The 23,941-nt window shown below is 39.0% G+C and overlaps 1 protein-coding gene across 1 annotated transcript; it reads right to left on the bottom strand.

Moving 5' to 3' along the window:
- Positions 1-20,846: 20,846 nt before the first annotated feature.
- LOC117276688 (uncharacterized) lies at positions 20,847-21,380 on the bottom strand. Its single transcript, XM_033656021.2, has one exon. It carries the CDS (start codon positions 21,378-21,380, stop codon positions 20,847-20,849), a length of 534 nt encoding a protein of 177 aa, XP_033511912.2.
- Between the last annotated feature and the right edge of the window lie 2,561 nt (positions 21,381-23,941).

Raw genomic sequence — 23,941 nt, 5'->3', positions numbered from 1 at the left:
CGAGTCCGTGTTAGGTTATGGAACTTTTTGGTATGTTTGGACGGGGTCCCGAGGGCCTCGGGTGAGTTTCGGATGGGCTGCGGGTCATTTCCCTCCTATTTTGAACTGTTGTTCTGTCTTCTGGTGTTCTTCTTCGCGAACGCGAAAAGTATCTTGAGTTCGCGAAGTGTTACTGCTGACCACCCCATATTTCTTGTTCGCGTTCATGTTCAACCTCTCGCGTTCGCGAAGGTTTGCCATTTCCTCCATCATGTTCGCGATTAGCCACTCGCGTTCGCAAAGCTCTTCATGGCAGCCTCATATTTCTTCTTCGCGTTCGCGTTCAGCGTCTCGCATTCGCGCTCCGCCCCTTGTTCTTCGCGTTCGCACTCTTTCCGTCGCGTTCGCGAAGGTTTTTTTTGGATAGCCTTACCTTCCTTCTTCGCGAACGCGAGCCTTTCTCCGCGTTCGCGATGCTTTCAGACCTAGGTAGATTATAAGTTTTCCAAATCGAGGGTTAGGCCATTTTTACCACATTTTGACTTGTAGAGCTCGGTTTTGAGCGATTACTGGTGGGTTTTTCAAGAAAATCGATTGGGTAAGTGTTCTTCACCTAGAATCTATTTATTTCCATGATTCTATCTTTATGTTTATCATTTAAATCTTGTTTTGAGTTGAGGAAAAGGAGTGGTTTTTGAAGAAAAGTTTCAAAATGAAAAATCACGATTTGAGGGACAAAATGGTATCGGAATTTGATAAAATTGATATGGTTGAACTCGTATCGGAATGGGTGTTCGGATTTCATGAAAATTATGTCGGGTTCCGAGAGGCGAGCCCCGCGTTGACTTTTGATGACTTTTTGGAATAAATTTTTAAGTCGACGTGTTATTTTACGGAATTATTTCCGATGAATTTTAATGAAATTATACAATGTAATTGGATAGATTTGAGCTGTCCGGAGGTCAAATTCAAGCAAGAAGGCGATTTTGGAATATCGGCATAACTTCAATAAGGTTAGTGTCTTGCTTAACCTCGGGTGGGGGAATTACCCCTTAGGCATCGAGTCTTATGTGCTATTTGTAAAATGTGAAAAGCCGTGTACGCAAGGTGACGAGTACGTACTCGGGCTTATATGTGCAAATTTTATTGGTTAAAGTTTTAGGCATTCTTATGTATTAAATTAGATAATTGTTGGCATTAGTAAATCCTTGAATTATTATGCCTATTTCCTCATTTATCAAGTTTGTATGTTATATAATAATTTGGTGTTATTGTCACTTGGATTTTATGTGAATTCCGTGTGTTTGTTGATTTGATATTTTTCTTGGAATTAAATTCATGATGGAATCCTTATCTGCAATATTTATTAAATAAGCTTAAATTGAGGAGTTAATATAATTTTCAAGAATTTGGACTAATGAAGGCGTTGCCCTGTATTGAGTATTTTTCATCTCTGTTGATTGTTTTGAGGTTTATTATATGTTGTGTGGAGCCTTGGGCTATTTGTTGAGAAATGTATTGATTCTGCTACATACTTGGAATTTGGTTGTGGTCAGTGAAAAATTATGATATGAATTATTGTATTTTGTTATGCTTTAAACACTCTCATTGATGTTATTTATGCTTCCTACCTTGCTTGTTAATGATATACATATGCTTGGTAAGGAAGAGTGTAAAGCACGAACAGTGATGCCGTGCCATTTGAGAGTGTAAAGCACGAAGGGTGATGCCGTGCCATTGAGAGTGTAAAGCACGAAGGGTGATGCCGTGCTATTTCATTTATATTATCAGGTGAGGATGAGAGTAAAAGCACGAAGGGGAATGCCGTGCAATTATTTTTATATTATCATATATTCATGGCACGAAGGGTTTTTTCGTGCATGCGAGGACGAGGGACATACATTATATTGTGATATCGTTTTGTTGTGTATACATTCATGCCTTTGTCTTGAGACGTTATTATGCACCTATGCTTTCTATGTGACTTGTAGTCGTTGTTGCTTTCTATATGTCTCTGCTTTATTTCTTTTATTATTATTGACATTTCTCCCACCTAATTGATACTATTATATGTATGCACAGTGAGAAAGATGTAAATGCACGAAGGGTGTTGTCGTGCAAATTGAGTTGATCCACGTATAAATATATATATATATATATATATATATATATATATATATATATATATATATATATATTGGGTGAGAATGAGACAAGTGCACGAAGGTATTGCCGTGCCATTTGAGGTGATATGTTGAAGATATTTCTCACGTCAGGAAAGTTAAATAAAGTGTCACATGGTGACTTTTATTTGAAATAATTATATTAGAAGAATATTTATTTGAAAGAATTATATTAGAAGCATATTTATTTGAAAGAATTATATTAAAAGAATATTTATTTGAAGGAATTATATTAGAAGCATATTTATTTGAAGGAATTATATTAGAAACATATTTATTTGAAAGAATTATATTAGAAGAATATTTATTTGAAAGAATTATATTAGAAGCATATTTATTTGAAAGAATTATATTAGAAGAATATTTATTTGAAATAATTATATTAGAAGCATATTTATTTGAAAGAATTATATTAGGAGAATATTTATTTGGAAGAATTATATTAAAGAGATATTTACTGGAAGAAGTATATTTGAAAGATATTTACTTGAAAGAAGTATATTTGAAAGATATTTACCTGAAAGAATTACATTCGAAAGATATTTATTTGAAATAATTTTAATGGAAGGATATTTATTTGAAGGAAGCATATTCGAAATATACTTATTGAAAAGAATTATATTCTAGAGACTTTTATTGAATAACTTATTGATAAAAGATGTATATTGAAAGGACTTGGTTAATTGGTTGTACTTGTGTTTATTATTTGTTTGAGTAATATTTATGGTGTTCCTGTTACCTTGCTGTTTAAACCACCAGTTGATTGGTGTTGCTATCACTGCTATTTGTTTTCTATCATTTGGTATATCATATTGCACAGGTTATTAGACTAGTGAGTGTCTTGACTGTACCTCATCTCTACTCCACTGAGGTTAATCTTGATACTTACTGGGTACCGACCGTGGTGAACTCATACTATACTTTTGCATATTTTTGTGCAAAGTCAGGTATTGGGGATATCGGACTCAGACAAAGTTAGAGTGGGATCACAAGAATTCAAGGTAGAGCTGCTTGGTCGTCGCAGTTCCTTGGAGTCTTTCCATTTTATTTTACTGTTATTTATTATTCAAACAGTATTGATTATTCGATCCTTGAGATCATTTCATGTATTAAGTTAGAGTTCGGGACTCAGTACTACCAGTCTTGGGAGGGTGTTATATTCATATTTGTTCCGCTGTTAGTTTTGATTACCTATTTAATTCATATAATAAAAAAAAATAGCTTCGAAATTTAATGGAATTCGGCTTACCTAGTCTTGGAGACTAGGTGCCATCACGATGCCTGTGGTCGGATTTTGGGTCGTGACAGGAGGGCAGCCCAACCTAGAGTCGAACAACACTCCCAAATACCCTTAAACACTAACAACATGTTTTTCTTACGAGTTTAAATGCCAATGAGGCCCTTTCAATGTAAACTAAATGCTATAGCATTACCTATCACAAAATATATACTTTCCCTCTTAACATAAGAATATATAGTCAACACTGGATTACCAAACAAACATATTTCACATGAATTCTAAAGATATGACTTTGAAACACATACATGTGAGGAATAGAAGCATCATAAGCATACTACAAAAGTCTAAATTTAGAGTAGAGCAATATTCCAAATAAAGGCAAAGCTATACAACAACAACTCAGCATATACAAAGGTTTCTTGTGTATGGCAAACCTAGTGTGAGCTGATTGATTTTGGTTTCAACATATCAATAGGTTGATACTTCAATCTTAACATTTTTAAAGAGAGTCAGCAATAAAAATTCAGGCAACACAGTCATAACTAATCATTTACAGAGGCTGTCAAAGACATCTAGCGCATGATCAAGCCTTTCAATAGGTCTGCAAGTTCACTGTGATGACCCAAAATATCATCTTTGCATTTAATAAGTAGTTTTGTATTATAAGACCTTTAAAAATACCATTTATCATTTCTCGACTTGCGTGCACAGTCCGTACAATTTTCATGAAAAGTTTTTACGTGCAAAATGGATAAAAATGTGAAATAAAGCTTTAAAGCTCAACTGAGTTGACTTTGGTCAACATTTTGAGCAAACGGACCTGGATCAGTATTTTAACAATTCCGGTAGGTCCGCATCGTGATTTGGGACTTGGGCGTATGCCCGGAATCGAATTCCGAGGTCCTTAGCCCGTGATATGGAATTTTCAAGAAAAATTAAAAGCTTGAAAGCTTAATAATTTTTAATAAATTACTGATGTTGGATTTGTTGACCCCGGGTCCGTATTTTTGTTTCGAAGCCCGGTATAGGTCCACTATAATATTTATGACTTGTCTGCCAAATTTGGTGAGAATCGGAGTTGATTTAACGTGATTCGGACGTCCGGTTGTAAAAATATAAGTTTTAAAGTTTTCTTGAAAATTCCCTTTGATTTAATGTCCAATTCGTAGTTCTAAGTGTTATTTTGGCGATTTGATCGCGCGAGCAAGTTCGTATGATATTTTAGAACTTGTGTGCATATTTGTTTTGGAGCCTCGAGGGCTCGGGTGAGTTTCGGATAGGCTACGAGATGATTTTGAACTTAGAAAATCTGGGTTTTAGCTTCTGCTGTCATCTGGTGTTTTGTGCTTCGCAATCGCGAAGCCATTCCTACGATCGCGAAGAGGGAAAGTTGGACTGACACAATTGTGCTTCACGTTCGCGAAGGGTCGAAGTGCAAAGCTTCGCGTTCACGATCGAGTCCTCGCGTTCGCGAAGAGGAAATGAGGCAGAAGCTGGGGTACTCAAATTTGTTCTTCGCGTTCACATGAAACGGTCCGCGATCGCGTAGGTCTACAGAGTTATGCTTCGCTTTCGTGTAGAGCAAAGTGGCAGCCTGTGCAAAAATGTGCTTCGCGATCGCGAAGAGTAAAATAAATCTGGGGAATGTTGTTCTACGCGATCGCGAACGAATTTCCGCGATCGCGATGAATAAAAAAATCTAAAAAACAGAACTTAAGTTCGGGAAATAAGGTTTCGACCCATTTTTAACTCTTTTCCAATTTTGAGCTCGGGTAAGGCGATTCTTGAGCGATTTTCACGGAAAAATATTGGAGTAAGTGTTCCTTATCCTATATTGATTATATTTCATGATTCCATACTCATTTATATCATGAATCCGTGAATTTATGGAAGAAAAATCAGATTTTTATAAAATCTTCCAAAAAATAAAATTTTAAGATTTGAAGGTCCATTTGACATCGGAATTGGATAATTTTTATATGGTTGAACTCGTAGCGGAATGGTATTCGAATTTCGCGAGTTTTTCCGTGATTTGAGACGTGGGTCCCACTGTCAAATATTTTAATGAATTTCGGATTTTTATCTGGAAAATTAGTAAATTTATATGGAATTAATTCCTATGATTCGTATTAAGTATATCGAGTTGTTTGTGGATAGATTTGAAGCTTTTGGAGAAAAATTTAAAAGGAAAAGCTATGGTCGAGTAATTGATTGGAATTTGCAAAGCGAGTTAAGTGTCGTGGTTAACCTTGACTTGAGGGAATAAAACCCTTAAATTATTTATTATATAAAATGCATGTGAACGACGTATAGGCGAGGTGACGAGTGTCTATACGTCGTCAAATTAATTGTTTGCCTGCTTACTTGAAAAATCATAAATTGTTTTAAATCATGAATTAATTATTAAAATAATTATTTCTCTCCTATTCTTTGTCAAATATTAATTCTTGAATTCCTGCATTAATTGTTACATGCTATTTGAATTATGTGCCTTAATTGTTATTTGACATTTAGCATATTAAATATTAAACTGTATATTTTCTCTCTGATTTCCATAATAATTTGCTATTTGCCTTTGTTTGTTTCTTAATAATATCATAATTATTGTATGCTTGTTGTCTTATAATTTTATATTAATTGTTGCATTTATTGGGAAAATTTCTTCTATAAGAATTGGTAAATGAATATGTTGGAGGAGCGGGTTGCACGCCGCAACAGAATTAATTATAATGAATATATTGTAGGATCGGGTTGCACGCCGCAACAGACTTATTAAAAAGTCCATATTGGAGGATCATGATCCGCAACCCGCAATAGTCTTATTAAAAGTCCATATTGGAGTATCGGATTGCACGCCGCAACAGACTTATTTAAAAGTACATATATACTTGATTAAAATAAATATATGGCAGACTTGATTAAAATGAGTATATTGGAGGAGCGGGTTGCACGCCGCAACAGAATGGAATATGAATATATTGTGAGAGCGGGTTGCACACTGCAACGAAAATTGATGGAAATGATAATTGGTTGTGACTGCTGAGTTGGCTTCAATTATTATAAATGAGTTACCCGATTTATTTCTATTATTTGTTGTTGTTACTAATATTGCGTACAGGTTAATGTAAGAGACCCACCTTAGCCTCGTCACTACTTCGTCGAGGTTAGGCTCAACACATACCAGTACATGGGGTTGGTTGTACTGATACCACACTCTGCACTTCTTGTGCAGATTTCGGAGTTGGTCCTAGCGGCACACCATAGACTTGCTCGGATTTCAGCTACTCAGAGGAGACTCGAGGTATAACTGCACAGCGTCCGAAGTTCTGAAGTCCCTGTCTATTTTACTTTAGCTGTGTGTTTGTTTCCAGACAACTTTAATTTATTCAGACCTTTATTTGTATTTATTCTAGAAGCTCGTGCACTTGTGACATCAAATTCTGGGATGGTATTTAGACACCGTTTTTTTTTTATGGATTATTTACTATATTTCAGACCTTACTTCCTCAATCGTTCTTTGTTATTAATAAATTTAAAAATTATTTAAAAATTGGTTAATATTATTCTAACGTTGGCTTGCCTAGCAAGTGAAATATTAGGCGTCATCACGGTCCGAAGGTAGGAATTTCGGGTCGTGACAGTTGGTATTAGAGACTAGGTTACATAGGTCTCACGAGTCACGAGCAAGCTTAGTAAAGTCTGAAGGATCGGTATGGAGACGTCTATACTTATCTCTCAGAGGCTATGAAGTTTAGGAACAACATCACTTCTTTCTTATTCTATTATGCGAATTTATTCTATCATTGCTGATTGAACCATTCTACTCTTATTCTCTCGCAGATGGTGAGAACACGTAATACATCTACCGATGGATAGGGACCAGAGCCTCCGGTGGTAAATATGGCCAGGGGTAGAGGTCGAGGCCGAGGCCGAGGCCGAGGTAGAGCTTAGTCCAGAGCTCGAGCAACTGCACCTGTTGTAGAACCTCAGGTGGACCTTCAGGAGGAGGTTCTAGTTCAGAATGTACCAGTTCAGGTCCAGGAAGGATTCATAGCTACTCCAGTGCTACAGGACGCTCTAGTCTGTTTGGTAAGTCTTATGGAGGGTGTGGCCCAGAATGGTACATTTCCAATGGCACCAGCCGTTTCACAGGCTGGGGGAGGAGCACAAAATCCCACTACTCCCGCTCCGGAGTAGATGGCTCCCCAGAATCAGGCTCCAGCAGCCCCGCCAGTTGGGGTAGTTCAGCCAGTTGTTGCGGCACAGATCGGTGATAGGCCCGCCATGTCTTTTGAGGCCTTATTGAGACTGAATAAGTTTACTAAGCTCTTTTCAGTTCACTTCAGTGGTACACCTTCTGAGGACCCACATGATTATCTTGAACGCTGCCACGAGGTGCTGTGGAACATGGGTATAGTTGAGAACAACGTGGTTAATTTTGCTGTATTTCAGATAACGGGTTATGCCAAGAGGTGGTAGAGAGATTATACATTGACCTGACCAGTCGAATCGCCTACACTTACATGGGATCAGTTCTCTCAGCTATTTCTGGAAAAGTTCCTCCCTATCACACTCAGAGAGGAATTCCGTAAGCAATTTGAGCATCTACAGTAGGGCAGTATGCCTATTACTCAGTATGAGTCCCGTTTTGTGGATTTGGCCCATCATGCTCTCCCTTTACTACATACTGAGGGAGAAAGTGTGAGGAGGTTTATTGAGGGACTCACTCACCTATCAGGCTTCAGATGGCCAAGGAGACCGGAAGTGAGATTTCTTTTTAGGCGGCTGCTAATGTCACGAGAAGGATCGAGATGGTTCTTGCACAGAAGAGAGGGCAAAGGTCTGATAAGAGGCCTCGTAAGTTCGGTGGTTTCAGTGGTGCCTCGTCTAGAGGCAGGGGTAATTTTGGTAGGGCTGATCCTCCCAGACTGTTTTATTCAGTAAATGATGCATCGCCCAGTGCTTCAGGGAGTCATGGTCCTATTATGCCTTACTCTAGGCAGCCAGTATTCAGTGCACATTCAGCTCCTATCAGTGCATCACCACTCCAGAGTTACTACAGTGGTTATCCGACCCATTTGGGTCAGCTTCAGCTTCAGCAGCCACAGCATCAGGATGGGTGTTATGAGTGTGGAAACATTGGTCACATCAGGAGGTATTGCCCTAGATTGGCGAGTAACAAATCTCGGCAAGATTCTCGTGCCATCATACCAGCACGGGTTGCTTCACCGCCTACTCAGCCAGCTAGAGGTTGGGGTCAGGCCGCTAGTGGTGGAGGTCAGGCCGCTAGTGGTGGAGGTCAGGCCATTAGAGGTGGAGGTCAGACCGTTAGAGGTGGAGGCCAGCCAGTTAGAGGCCGTTCCAGGGACGCAGTTCAGAGTGGTGGGGCCCAGCCTCAATTTTATGCTTTTCCAGCTAAGCTTGAGGCCAAGTCATCTGATACTGTGATCACATGTATTATTCCAGTTTGCCATAGAGATGCTTCAGTTCTATTTGATCCAGGATCTACTTATTCCTATGTGTCCTCCTATTTTGCTTCATATTTGGTTGTGCCTTATGATTCTCTGAGTGCTTCTGTGTGTGTATCTACATTGGTGGGAGACTTTGTTGTAGTAGATCATGTCTATCATTTGTGTGTGGTTACTATTGGTAATCTTGAGACTAGTGTGGATCTTTTACTTCTTGATATGGTAGATTTTGATGTCATCTTGGGTATGGATTGGCTGTCCCCTTATCATGCTATATTGGATTGTCATGCCAAGACAGTGACCTTAGCTATGCCGAGGTTACCTCAGTTAGAGTGGAAATGAACTCATGGTCATTCTTCCAGTAGGGTTATTTCTTATATGAAAGCTCGGCGTATGGTAGAGAAAGGGTGTTTAGCCTATTTGGCTTATATTCGCGATCCTACTGCGGGTGTTCCTTCTATGGAATCAGTACCAGTTGTTCGTGAATTTCCAGAAGTATTTCATGCAGATTTGTCGGGGATGCCACCGGACAGAGATATTGACTTCTGTATTGATTTGACTCCGGGCACTCAGCCCATTTCTATTTCACTATACCGTATAGCCCCGCCAGAGTTGAAAGAATTGAAAGAGCAGTTACAAGACTTTCTTGATCAGGGATTCATTAGACCCAGTGTCTTGCCCTAGGGTGCACCAATATTATTTGTAAAGAAGAAATATGGCTCTATGCAGATGTGTATAGATTATCGGCAGTTGAACAAGGCCACTATCAAAAATAAATATCCGCTGCAAAGAATTGATGATTTATTTGATCAGCTTCAGGGTGCCAAGGTATTTTCGAAGATCGATTTGAGGTCTGGTTACCATCAGTTGAAGATTAGGGCATCTGATGTCCCTAAACCAGCTTTTCAAACTCGGTATGGGCATTACCAATTCCTAGTGATGTCTTTTGGGTTGACAAATGCCCCAGCAACATTTATGGATTTGATGAATCGGGTGTTCAAGCCTTATTTGGATTCTTTTGTGGTTGTATTCATTGATGATATCTTGATTTACTCCAGCAGTCAAAAGGAGCATGAGCAACATCTTCGAAGTGTGCTTCACACTTTGAAGAATAATCAGTTATATGCCAAGTTTTCAAAATATGAGTTTTGGTTAGACTCAGTTGCCTTTTTGGGGCATGTTGTATCGGCAGAAGGCATAACGATGGATCCTAAGAAGATTGAGGCTGTTCAGAATTGTCCTAGACCTACTTCAGTTACAAAGATCCGGAGTTTCCTGGGTTTAGCAGGTTATTATCGTCGATTCGTGGAAGGGTTTTCATATATAGCAAACCCATTGATCAGACTGACCAAGAAAGGTGTCCTATTCAGATGGTCAGACGAGTGTGAATTGAGTTTTCAGAAACTCAAGACTGCTTTGACTACGACACCAGTGTTGGTATTACCCACAGGTTCAGGATCGTATACAGTATATTGTGATGCATCTCACATTGGGTTTAGTGTAGTATTAATGCAAGATGGCAGGGTGATTGCATATACGTCGCGGCAGTTGAAGGTTCACGAGAAGAATTATCCTGTTCATGACTTAGAACTGGCAGCCATTATTCATGCGCTGAAGATTTAGAGGCATTACCTCTACGGTGTCTCATGTGAGGTATTTACTGATCATCGTAGCCTTCAGTACCTGTTCAAACAAAAAGATCTTAATTCGAGGAAGAGAAGATGGTTAGAGTTGTTGAAAGACTATGATATCACCATTTTGTATCACCCCGGAAAGGCCAATGTGGTGGCCGATGCTTTGAGTATGGGCAATCTTGCGTATATTTCGATTGGTGAAAGGCCATTAACTGTAGATGTTCAGACTTTGGCTAATCAGTTCGTGAGGTTAGACGTTTCAGAACCCAGTCGGGTTCTAGCTTGCACAGTCACTCGGTCTTCTTTATATGAGCACATCAGAGAGAGGCAATATGATGATCCTCATTTACTTGTCCTTAAGGACACGATGTGGCACAGTGATGCCAAACAGGTTGCTGTGGGGGAAGATGGAGTTCTGCGAATGCAGGGTCGTATTTGTGTGCCTAATATGGATGGGCTTCGTGAATTAATTCTTGAAGAGGCACACAGTTCCAGGTATTCTATTTATCTAGGTACCGCCAAAATGTATCAAGATTTGCGGCAACATTATTGGTGGAGGAGAATGAAAAAGGATATAGTTGCATTTGTAGCTCGGTGTCTGAATTGTCAGCAAGTGAAGTACGAGCATCAGAGACCTAGTGGTTTGCTTTAGAAGTTAGAAATTCCTGAATGGAAATGGGAGCGTATCACTATGGATTTTGTTGTTGGGATCCCACTGACTCAGAGAAAGTTTGACGCAGTTTGGGTCATTGTGGACAGGTTGATCAAGTCAGCACATTTCATTCCAGTGGCTGTTACCTATTCTTCAGAGAGGTTAGCTGAAATTTACATTCGTGAGATTGTCCGCCTTCATGGTGTGCATGTGTCTATTATTTCAGATCGAGGTACGCAGTTTACCTCACACTTCTGGAGGGCTGTACAACGTGAGTTAGGCACACGGGTTGAGTTGAGCACAACATTTCATCCACAGACAGACGGATAGTCAGAGCGCACAATTCAGATATTGGAAGATATGCTTCGCGCTTGTGTTATAGACTTTGGAGGTTCTTGGGATCATTTCTTGCCACTTGCGGAGTTTGCTTATAATAATAGCTACCAGTCGAGCATTCAAATGGCTCCATATGAGGCATTATACGGAAGGCAATGTCGTTCGCCAGTTGGCTGGTTTGAACCGGGAGAGGCTCGGTTATTGGGTACCGATTTGGTACAAGATACCTTGGATAAGGCCAAGATTATTCAGGATCGACTTCGCACAGCTCAGTCTAGGAAAAAGAGTTATGCCGACCGTAAAGTTCGTGATATTTCATTCATGGTTGGAGAAAGAATATTGCTCCGGGTTTCACCTATGAAAGGTGTAATGAGGTTCGGAAGGAAGGGCTAGTTGAGCCCTAGGTATATCGGACCCTTTGAAATTGTTGAGAGGGTGGGTAAAGTAGCCTACAAGCTTGCATTACCACCTAGTTTATCTGCGGTTCATCTGGTGTTCCATGTGTCTATGCTCCAAAAATATCATGGTGATCCGTCCCATGTGTTAGATTTCAGCTCAGTCCAATTGGACAAAGATTTGACTTATGAGGAGGAGCCGGTGGCTATTCTAGCCCGGCAGGTCCGACAGTTGAGGTCTAAGAGTTATCCTTCAGTTCGGGTGTAATGGAGAGGTTAGCCGATAGAGGAATCTACCCGGGAGTCCGAGTCGGAGATACGGAGTAAATATCCACACTTATTCACCAGCTCAGGTACTTTTTCTAACTCCGTTCGAGGACGAACGTTTGTTTTAGAGGTGGAGAATGTGATGACCCAAAATGTCATCTTTGAATTTAATAAGTAATTCTGTATTCTAAGAACTCTAAAAGCACCATTTATTATTTCTCGACTTGCGTGCACAGTCTGTATAATTTTTCGGAAAGTTTTTATGTGAAAAATAGATTAAAATGTGAAATAGAGCTTTAAAACTCAACAGAGTTGACTTTGGTCAACATTTTTAGCAAATGGACCTGGATCAGTGTTTTGACAATTTCGGTAGGTCCGCATCGTGATTTGGGACATGGGCGTATGCCCAGAATCGAATTCTGAGGTCCCTAGCCCGAGATATGGAATTTTGATAAAAAATTAAAAGCTTGAAAGCTTAATAATTTTTAATAAATTACTGATGTTGGATTTATTGACCCCGGGTCTGTATTTTGGTTTAGGAGCCCGGTATAGGTCAACTATAATATTTATGACTTGTCTGCCGAATTTGGTGAGAATCAGAGTTGATTTGACGTGATTCGGACGTCCGGTTGTAAAAATATAAGTTTTAAAGTTTTCATGAAAATTTCCTTTGATTTGTTGTCCGATTCGTAGTTCTAGGTGTTATTTTGGTAATTTGATCACTCGAGCAAGTTCGAATGATGTTTTAGAACTTGTGTGCATATTTGGTTTGGTGCCCCGAGGGCTGGGGTGAGTTTCGGATAGGCTACGAGATGATTTTGAACTTAGAAAATCTGGTTTTTAGCTTCTGCTGTCATCTGGTGTTTTGTGCTTCGCGATCGCGAAGCCATTCCTGTGATCGTGAAGAGGAATGTTGGACTGGCACAATTGTGCTTCGCATTCACGACCGAAGGCACGCGTTCGCGAAAGGTGGAAGTGCAAAGCTTCACGTTCGCGATCGAGTCCTCGCGTTCGCGAAGAGGAAATGAGGCAGAAGCTGGGGTACTCAAATTTGTTCTTCGCGTTCGCATGAAACGGTCCGTGTGTGATGTCGCGTTCGCGTAGAGCAAAGTGGCAGCCTGTGCAAAAATGTGCTTCGCGATCGCGAAGCCATTCCCGCGATCGCGAAGAGTAAAATGAATCTCGGGAAAGTATTTTTACGCGATCGCGAACGAATTTCCGCGATCGCGATGAATAAAAAAATCTGAAAAACAGAACTTAAGTTCTAGAAATGGGGTTTCGACCCATTTTCAACTCTTTTTCATTTTTGAGCTCGGTTAAGGCGATTCTTAAGCGATTTTCACGGAAAAATATTGGGGTAAGTGTTCCTTATCTTATATTGATTATATTTCATGATTTCATACTCATTTACATCATGAATCCGTGAATTTATGGAAGAAAAATCAGATTTTTATAAAATCTTCCAAAAAACAAAAATTTAAGATTTGAAGGTCCATCTGACATCGGAATTGGATAATTTTTGTATGGTTGAACTCGTAGCGGAACAGGTGTTCGGATTTCGCGAGTTTTTCCGGGATTTGAGACGTGGGTCCCACTATCGAATATTTTAATGAATTTCGGAGTTTTATCCGAAAAATTAGTAAATTCATATGGAATTAATTTCTATGATTCGTATTGAGTATATCGAATTGTTTGTGAATAAATTTGAAGCTTTTGGAGACAAATTTAAAAGAAAAAGCTGTGGTCGAGTAATTGATTGGAATTTGCAAAGCGAGGTAAGTGCGGTTAACCTTGACTTGAGGGAATAAAACCCTTAAATTATTTGTTATGTAAAATGCATGTGAACGACTTATAGGCGAGGTGACGAGTGTCTATACGTCGTCAAATTAATTGTTTGCCTGCTTACTTGAAAAATCATAAATCGTTTTAAATCATGAATTAATTATTATAATAATTATTTCTCTCCTATTCTTTATCAAATATTAATTCTTGAATTACTGCATTAATTGTTACATGCTATTTGAATTATGTGCATTAATTGTTATTTGACATTTAGCATATTAAATATTAAATTGTATATTTTCTCTCTGAATTCCATAATAATTTGCTATTTGCCTTTGTTTGTTTCTTAATTAAATTATAATTATTGTATGTTTGTTGTCTTATAATTTTATATTAATTATTGCATTTATTGGGGAAATTTCATCTATAAGAATTGGTAAATGAATATGTTGGAGGAGCGGGTTGCACGCCGCAACAGAATTAATTATAATGAATATATTGGAGGATCGGGTTGCACGCCGCAACAGACTTATTAAAAAGTCCATATTGGAGGATTGGGTTGCACGCCGCAACAGACTTATTAAAAGTCCATATTAGAGGATCGGGTTGCACGCCGCAACAGACTTATTTAAAAGTATATATATATACTTAATTGAAATAAATATATGACAGACTTGATTAAAATGAGTATATTTGAGGAGCGGGTTGCACGCCGCAACAGAATGGAATATGAATATATTGTGAGAGCAGGTTGCACACTATAACGGAATTTGATGGAAACGATAATTGGTTGTGACTGCTGAGTTGGCTTCAATTATTATAAATGAGTTACCCGATTTATTTCTATTATTTGTTGTTGTTACTAATATTGCGTACATGTTAATGTAAGTGACCCGCCTTAGCCTCGTCACTACTTCGTTGAGGTTAGGCTCAGCACATACCAGTACATGGGTTTGGTTGTACTGATACTACACTCTACACTTCTTGTGCAGATTTCGGAGTTGGTCCTAGCAGCGCACCATAGACTTGCTCGGATTTCAGCTACTCGGTGGAGACTTGAGGTAAAACTGCACAGCGTCCGCAGTTCTGAAGTCCCCGTCTATTTTACTTTAGCTGTGTGTTTGTTTTCAGGTACCTTTAATTTATTCAGACCTTTATTTGTATTTATTCTAGAAGCTCGTGCACTTGTGAAACCAAATTCTGAGATGGTATTTAGACACCGTTGTTTTTGTTTTTATGTATTATTCACTATATTTCAGACCTTACTTCCGCAATCGTTCTTTGTTATTAATAAATTTAAAAATTATTTAAAAATTGGTTAATATTATTCTAACGTTGGCTTGCCTAGCAAGTGAAATGTTAGGCGCCATCAAGGTCCGAAGGTGGGAATTTCGTGTCGTGACATGCACAGATCAAAATATGGAATCCCTAAGGATCTCTACAGAATCATATTCCTAATAATGTTGACTTCAAACAAATCATCATGTTCAAATAGCATCAGCAAAGGCCCTTATATGATCTTAGGGAGTCATATTTTGGTTTTAAAATTAGCAATGGGGAAAGGACTGGAGTTGTTCTGGACAAGGTATGAAATCAGGAACTAAGCAAGAACATGCAGTATTCAGTTAACTACTTAAATACTTCAAATCAGTGATGATTCTATGTAAATAGGGGAAACGTTACACATTTTGAAGAATTAGATTAAGCATGACATGAGGGGAAAGAGTTAAAGATAAAGAAAAGATATTGCATGAGAACATGTTTAACTCAAACTTAAGTCTAGGTTGGTACATGAATATGAAAATGATCATGCTTCTATTTTTACAAGTTATCACTTGGTTGTAGCAGGGTAACTAGATCCTTTTAGGGAAGACAATTTTAAAAGTTAAATGTATGTTAGTTTTCAAAGATCAATGATAACCCTAAAGGATTGGAGACAGGAGGTATGACACCAAGTAAGCATGCAATTGAAGATGTTGCCTAATCAAGAAAACAATTAAGTTCAGCCTAACTAGTTATCAGTCTTTAAAACAAAGAGAAGAAACAGGATCATGATTGTGTTATGAGGAAAGATAACTTAGCCTTAACAGATGTGTACAATAGGATTACTGAGAGAAGAGAAAAGAGTTTAATTCAAACAAGAGAAGGTCAACAGATGCAGCAGCAAAAAGACCATAGTGGCAACTCAGAGATAGTTTAACAAACATAAGTAGAGAAGAAAACATATAAAAACTTGGAGTTCATGCTTAAGGTTAAGAGACAGAGGATATAAACTTAAACACCTTCATATTTATCTTAGTTGTGGTTATTAAATAATAAGCTCAACTTCAAGACTCACATAACTACAGAGATGCAACAGATAAGGATAAAGGTTACTGCAGATCAATAAAAAGCTATGAAGTTCATCCGAACATGAACACATAATAACTTAAACATGTAGACTTTGGAAATTCAGGAACAAAGATCAACAAGAATCAATTAATGTTTTAATCAATCATTGATTAAAGACTCAAGACATGATAAATAGTCACAAGTATCGATTAATCTTAACAGAACACAAGCATTAACATAGTGAACACCATAAAATAACTGTAATACTCAGAGTATAACTAATAGATTTGCAGCATTCAAAAGAGATAAACAAAAGAGAAGAATTAGAGATGTGCTGACCTTTTTAGAGAAGCAGACCAAACAAAACTTTTTCTTAGTTTCTTAAGATCCCAAGAAACTCAAGTTGAACCAGCGACAGTACTCAGAAAACGAAAGAGAGAAAAGTAAGAAAACCTAGGCTTTGAACTCTAAATTTCTTAGATGATTGAAATGTTTGTGTTTTCTTTAGTGGCTCGTGATGATAGGTGAGAACATTAAAGGCTCCTATTTATAGTGGCTATTGAAGGCTCTAGGGTTTCAGAGGATTCAAATCGGATAATAGAAGATGACGATTACAAGTTGATGTAAGCAAAATTGAGTGGAAATATGAGAGACAGAGGTGAAAATCAGTAAGGGTTTTTACCTGAGAGGAGAGAAGTCGACCGTTGAAGGAAAGGACCTTCGGATAAAGCTTCAATGTCTAGAGGTCACTGCGTTTGAACTCTGGACCTCGAATAATTATGATTAGATTCTGAAATATGCTTATGCATGCCATAGAGTTAACAAAACGGAAGAGGGTCTCAGAGATTTGACCCTTGCACGATTTGGTCTAGGGTTTTTGGATTTGGGTTTTGAATATCTATCAATGAGAATGGGAATCTGGTTTCAAATTTCATAGCCTATGGACAAAGCAATTTGTCTCTGAGTTTGATTTGAAAGCAAAGACGGAATGGTGTTTCAAGCTTGAGAGGTTAGTCTCTGATGGCTCAGATTTAGTGAACAAAAGGGGAAATAACAGCGGGATTCTTGGATTCAGAAGGCAAAGGAAATGAAATCTCTAATCGATTTGTGACCTTGCACTAATTTGTGCAAGGTTTGGTGACTAATTGGTTTGTGAGGTTAAGAGAAAAGAGAGGGGAAAGGGAAAGAGAGGCGGGCGAGTGAGATGAAGAATGATTAGGGTTTTGGGTAGGTTAGAATGGTCTCCTAGTTTAAGAAAGAGAGATGAGATCAGGGCCGTTGGATATATTAATCAACGAGCTTGATAATTTGGGCATTAAAGAATTAACATGTGAGAAAGTCATGTCCGTTGGATTGTTGGATTTGGACGACTGAGATCAAGTCCAGTGGAGTACTAAAAACTAATGAAAAAATGAGGATAAAATGCGGGCCATTGATCTGATAGATCAATGGTCAACATTCATTATGCTTTCTTTGTGAGTGAGAGAGGCGAGTGACATGGCGTGCTCTGATTGGTTTAGGGAGATGGACACGGATCACCAACCTGGAATGGAGGGATCGTTTGGACTGGGTCAAATGAGGGGTTGGGCCTCGTATTGGGCCAAAATTAATTTAAAAAATGGCCATCTTGTGCTTAATTGGAGATTTGCAATTGTAGCCTTTTGGTCTTCTAACCCTTTTAAACTTAATTTAAACAAACTTAATTATTTTCACTAAAATTTAGTAAAATTATAATTACCAAACATACTACTAATTATTATAATTAATTATTTATGAAATACTTTGTCTTCTAAATTATAACACTAATTTGAACATAATAATCTAATTAATCACAATTTGAGAAGTAATTCATTAAAATAATTGTAAAGCTTAGATAGTGTATTTTAGAAATTGCCTCAATGACATAAAAAGTAGTAAGTATATTCATAATTACATAATGTTAGTCTAGGTTATTAATTCCAAAACTAATACTTAATCGATTTAGTAAAAATAGGTATTTATTGATAGAAAATACTTTTAAAACATTCATTGTAAATTATTAAGAATGAATAAATTAATTTTTAAAGGGACGGTCAAAATTGGCCGTCAACAGCTGCCCCTCGTTAACCAGAGACGATGAAATAGTTTTCGGGCAAAAAAATTGAACCAAAACCAATTTTGTCCCTACTTTCAGGTGAGTATTCTAGGAAATGGAGATGGTGAATTTGTATTGAGTTGAGGAAGAATCTAGAAGATTTGGGATTATTGGGCCGAATTCTGGCTTTTAATTGCTTACATACCTCGGGCTTAAAGAGGATCAAGCCTCATGTAGTTCTGGAGTAAGGACTTCGGGAAGCGACACTCACAGGAATTGTCCCAGTATCGTATTGCGATGATACAACGAGACGGAAGATTGGTCACTCATGGTAGCTTTAATTTTTCGGCCTGATTTGAAAGATTCAAAATTTTGAGCTCGCTAATCGTCTTGAGCTGGGATCTTAGGCCCGCTACTGGGTTGGCTGTCTCTATAGCATTGTAGTTCGTTCTGCTGCTAAGAAATATTTCCACGCTGCAGTGTTTGTCCCTGCAAAACAAATGAAATACACACATACCAATATATTGTAATGCAGAATATATTAAGATGCGATGTAAATGATGAAGGAATAATGATACATTGCTGTCGGCGAGCCGTTATTTGGGATCGGGATGATGGGATACTTGATCTTGACTCTATTTGTTAGCCAGGCTGTGTACCATTCCGCATCTGTCGGAGCATTTGAAAATTGTCTCCGCTTGTTGGTAGAAGCTTGATTGGTAAAGTGCGTCTCCGCTTATTGGGAGAGCTTGATTTGTAGAGTGCGTCTCCGCTTGTTGGGAGAGCTTTGCACTAAAGTGTAACGTAATCTCCGCTCAGGAGTGATTGGTTAAAACCGTAATCATGCCTGAAGCTGCACAAACAAAACGTTAAAGCATTCAAAGTAATAGCAACTGAAATAAACACATGCCTAAGAGATACTCTTTATTGCGAATCTAGGTTGTGGACATCGACTGGCAGAACGTTGGTGACAAGGTTTGCGATTGTCTATTTCGAGGTCCGTGATGACGTAGCGGGGATGCGAATTGCTTTGTTAGCGAAGTTTGCAGTTTGCTATATACAAGGCTCCAGTTGGTGAAACCGACGTTTGTTTTGTACAAGGCGCTCCGATTGATTGAGCTGATGGTTTGCTATATACAGGACTTCGATTGGCGAAGCCGACGTTCGATTTGTACAGGGTGCTCTGATTAGGTGAGTAGACAGTTTGCTATGTACAAATTTCTGTATCAGCTGTCTAATTTCGACATACCTGCAGAGGATTCAAGAGTTAGCTTTAGCTGTACTAGAAACATTTTAGTAAAGGAGGAAGGGAGATAATCTTAAGCAAGTGGCGAATTTATAATTTGCCCCAGTGTGGGGAATTGGTTTCTGTCGACCACATTGTTGGTTTGCCCCGGCCTTGAACATGATCGTGCCATGAAGTCTGGTAGATGGAACAGATGTCGGTATATACGTATATTTGTTTTTAGAATTTTTTTTTGAAAATAATTTATTTTTTAAGGCAAATGCCGTCGTTCTGTTTTATGACATGTTACGAAAGATTCTCCACACGCGAATGTATTCTATTGAAAAGCTTTGTCCTGTTGATGTCGATCTTCGGTGATGCTTCTGACAATACAGCTGCTTGCTATTGAGATTGCATCCTAATTCGAACTAATGCGTTACAAGGCTTTTCCTACGGTTATGACCGAACACTTTCAGGTTGCCTACATATCCAAAACGGAATCAGGTTTGCATATAGTTCATGGATGATGATAAAATATGATGAAGATGACCGAGCCTGACTCAGGTAGCCTACGTATCCAAATGGATTTAGGTCGAAGCATAGTTCGATTACAATAGATGCAAAATGATTATATTAAGAATGAAAATGGCCGAGTCTGACTCTGATAGCCTACATATCCAAGTGGAATCAAGCCAGAATGTAGTTCAATTACAAAAGACGACTGAATCCGATGAGGATTGCCTACATATTTCTTTATGAGGAAATCAAGTCGGTGTAGTTCGTGAGAAACATACAAAAGTGATATTTGATTTTTCTATTACAAGAGAAAGGGGGGGAGAGAAACAGAACCCTACATGGGTTGCCTACGTATCCCTCTGTGGGAAGTCAGGTTGAACGTAGTTCTGTTACATCAAAAACCTAACTCTATTTTGTCTTCAGACATAGTACCTCTTAATTGCATCTGCGTTGATAGGCTTCGTGTTAACTCTTTCATCCATTTATGCCATGATTAGAGCTCCACCCGACAGTGCTCGGTGAACCATGTAAGGACCTTGCCCGTTTGGTGCGAACTTTCCTTTGGCTTCTTCTTGATGGGGAATGATTTTCTTCAGAACCAACTTCCCTGATGTGAATTGGCGAGGCTTCACTCTTTTGCCAAATGCACTGGCCATCCTGTTCTGATATAATTGACCATGACATATTGCATTCATCCTTTTCTCATCAATGAGCATGAGTTGTTCCTGCCTAACCCGTACCCATTCTGCGTCGTCCAATTTTGCCTATTGAATGACTCTTAAGGACGGTATCTCAACATCTGCGGGTATCAACGCTTCTGTGCCATATACCAACATGTATGGAGTTTCCCTAGTGAATGTTCTCATGGTAGTGCGATAACCTAATAAAGCGAAAGGTAACTTCTCGTGCCATTGTCTATGATTGTCCACTATCTTTCGTAGAATCCTCTTGATATTCTTGTTGGCTACCTCGACTGCCCCATTCATTTGCGGTCTGTAGGCTGTGGAATTGCGGTTGACGATTTTGCACTTTTCGAAGATTTCTCTCATGAGGTCGCTGTTGAGGTCAGCGACATTGTCAATGATGATAGACTCCAGTATCCCAAAACTGCAAACGATGTTGTTTCGGACAAAATCTGCCACTACCTTCTTTGTGACAGCCTTGTAAGTAGATTCCTCAACCCATTTGATGAAATAGTTGATAGCCACCAAGATGAAATGATGTCCGTTTAATGCTGCAGGCTCTATGGGTCCAATCACGTCCATGCTCCAGGCGGCGAACGGCCAGGGTGAACCCATTACGTTTAACTCATTTGGTGGAGCCCGGATGAAATCTCTGTGAATCTGGCACTGGTGACACTTCTGCACGTAGCGGATACTGTCGCTTTCCATAGTCATCCAAAAGTACCCAACTCTCAAAATCCTCTTGGCTAATGTGAACCCGTTCATGTGAGGTCCGCACATCCCTGCATGTATTTCCTCTAATAGTCTGGTGGCTTCAGCAAAGCCTACTCATCTCAACCAACCTAAGTATGGGGTCCTCCTGTACAGGACTTCCCCGTTGAGGAAAATGTGGTTTGCCAGCCTCCTAAGGCCTCGCTTTTGACCATTAGTAGTATCCTCTAGGTATTCTCTAGTTGCAAAGAATTTCTTGATGTCGGAAAACCATGGTTTACCATCTGGTTCTTCATTTACATGGAAGCAGTAGTGCAATGCCCTGTGAAAATTTACCTAGAACCCGAGGTTTTGTGGTGCCGAGGTAAGTTAATGTGTTTAAGGATTGTAGAAATTCTTTGCAGCTCGCACGCTCGTCGCGATACGAATTTTTGGGGTTGCTTAGTGCATCGAGGAGTTGAAGGAAAAACATTTGCGGAACATGGAAGTTCTCGGGCCGCAGATCGGCCACGGAATGAAGCAGATAGATTTGCCAATTTTGAGGACCATTATGCGGCCGCAGAACCGTTTTGCGGGCCGTAGATCCCATCGCAGAACCAGCATGAGAAAATTTGGAAGGAGGTTCTGTGGTCCATTAAGTGACTGCAGAAACGCAGACCTCTCGTAGAGTGAAGCAGAAATGCCCAGTTCTAGAAGGCCATTATGCGGTCCATTTTGCGGACCGCAGAAGTGTTATGCGGTCGCATATGCGACCGCAGATCTACATCGGGGCTTCATTTATCTAATTTTATAACCCGACCCCCATTTTGTCTATCTATTCCGAAGGTTCATTTTTGGGGGACTACCTGACATTTTAGAGAGAGGAGAGAGCTATTCTAGAGAGAGGAAAGGGAGGACTAAGGATTTCACTACTCTACTTTGATCAAACCTTGGAATTTCATCAAAAGGAACTTGCTAGGGCTTCAAAAAGGCAAGAATTTCTTCCCCCAATTCTCCAATTTCGGGTTTGGGTTGATTATGGGTGATGAGGGTAGATTTATCACATGCATGAGCAAATAGAGACTGTGGGAAAGTTGTTGAACCATGTTGGGTGATTTTATTCTTGAATTAGTTGAGGGAAGGTTGGGTCATCGCTGTAGCAGCTTTTGCCATACGAATTCATCTAATCATGCTTGTAATGCTCCCCTCTTCTATAGATTAACATCGTTAGAAGTATTAGGATGTTATTGTTACACCAAGGAAAGCTCTTTCCAGGTATGAAGGCTAAACGCTTCTTCTAGAATAGAAATTCTCGAATCCTTGCAAAACTTTATCATGTGTAGTCGAACTTGAAACACTGTTGAGGTGGGATGTTCGACCTAGTAAATTGACTCTCAAATTGCATAACGTGTCCGAACCCTCATGTGTTAAAGATTTTCTATTGTGACTTAATTATGTTATACCCCTTTAGGGAAGAAAACATTGTATGGAATCAATGTATCAAACACTTATTTCTCATACGATGAAACCTTATGAACTTACACTTGTTAAGTCCGAAGGTGCCAAGCAGTTGATTGGAAAAGAATTCTTTGTACAAACTATTATCGTTTTAGGAATCTAAATTGTGGTATTGTGATTATACCTCCACCCACATACATTGGGGTGAGGCAGCAGGCCCGCTTTGTGTAAAGTTGTGGTATTGTGATTACACCTCTACCCACATACATTGGGGTGAGACGGCATGGCCGCTTTGTGTAGAGTTTATGGTATTGTGATTGCTCCTCCACCTGCATACATTGGGGTGAGGCGACTTGGCCGTTTTGTGTAAGGGGGGTTACAGAGGATCCTCGGCTTAAAAGCTATAAATGTTATTGGAAGCTCTTAATAAAATTTTCTTTGACTTTAACGACTATCTAAGCCCTTTTATTATTACCATGATTCATCATATTCATATTGTATTTCCAAGTTCTTGAATAGGTGTTTTGGTTTTCATACTAGTACTATTCGACATGTACTAACGTCCTTTTTGCCGGGGGCACTGCATCTTTAATGGGTGCAAGTGGTTCCATAGCGGGAGGCATTAACCAGTGATAGTGGTACACTCTCTTTCCAACTGACTTGGTGAGCCCCACTTCATTTTTGGGGTCGTGCATCTTGTTTTCCGTGTGTATTATATTTTGAGGTATAGCGGAAGCCTTGTTGCCGGCACTATCATTGTACTCTTTTGTATTTATTAGAGGCTCCGTAGACATAGTATGGGTTGTGTATTTGTTATGGGAAAGTCAAGATAGTAATGTAATATGTGTATTATATGGTCCACTTCAAACTATGAAAGTGTTTGTATTTTAAGACTTAAAAATAGAGTAACTAATGGTAATGGAGTTGGGGTTGTTTATGAAATACTCTCAGTGTTTAATTATTAAGAATATATCTCCTTTTTATTCACAGGTGAGTTTGGGTAGAAAGAAATCTAACATGCTTGCTCG

The sequence above is a fragment of the Nicotiana tomentosiformis genome, chromosome 5, assembly GCF_000390325.3.
Source record: "Nicotiana tomentosiformis chromosome 5, ASM39032v3, whole genome shotgun sequence".
NCBI classification, from domain to species: domain Eukaryota; kingdom Viridiplantae; phylum Streptophyta; class Magnoliopsida; order Solanales; family Solanaceae; genus Nicotiana; species Nicotiana tomentosiformis.
Note: the sequence above shows the minus strand (reverse complement) of the source record. Positions and strands in the feature narration are given on the sequence as shown.

Bases quoted from the DNA above. Each gene is read 5' to 3' on its own strand.
- LOC117276688 (XM_033656021.2), bottom strand. From the start codon at position 21,380: ATGGGTTCACCCTGGCCGTTCGCCGCCTGGAGCATGGACGTGATTGGA.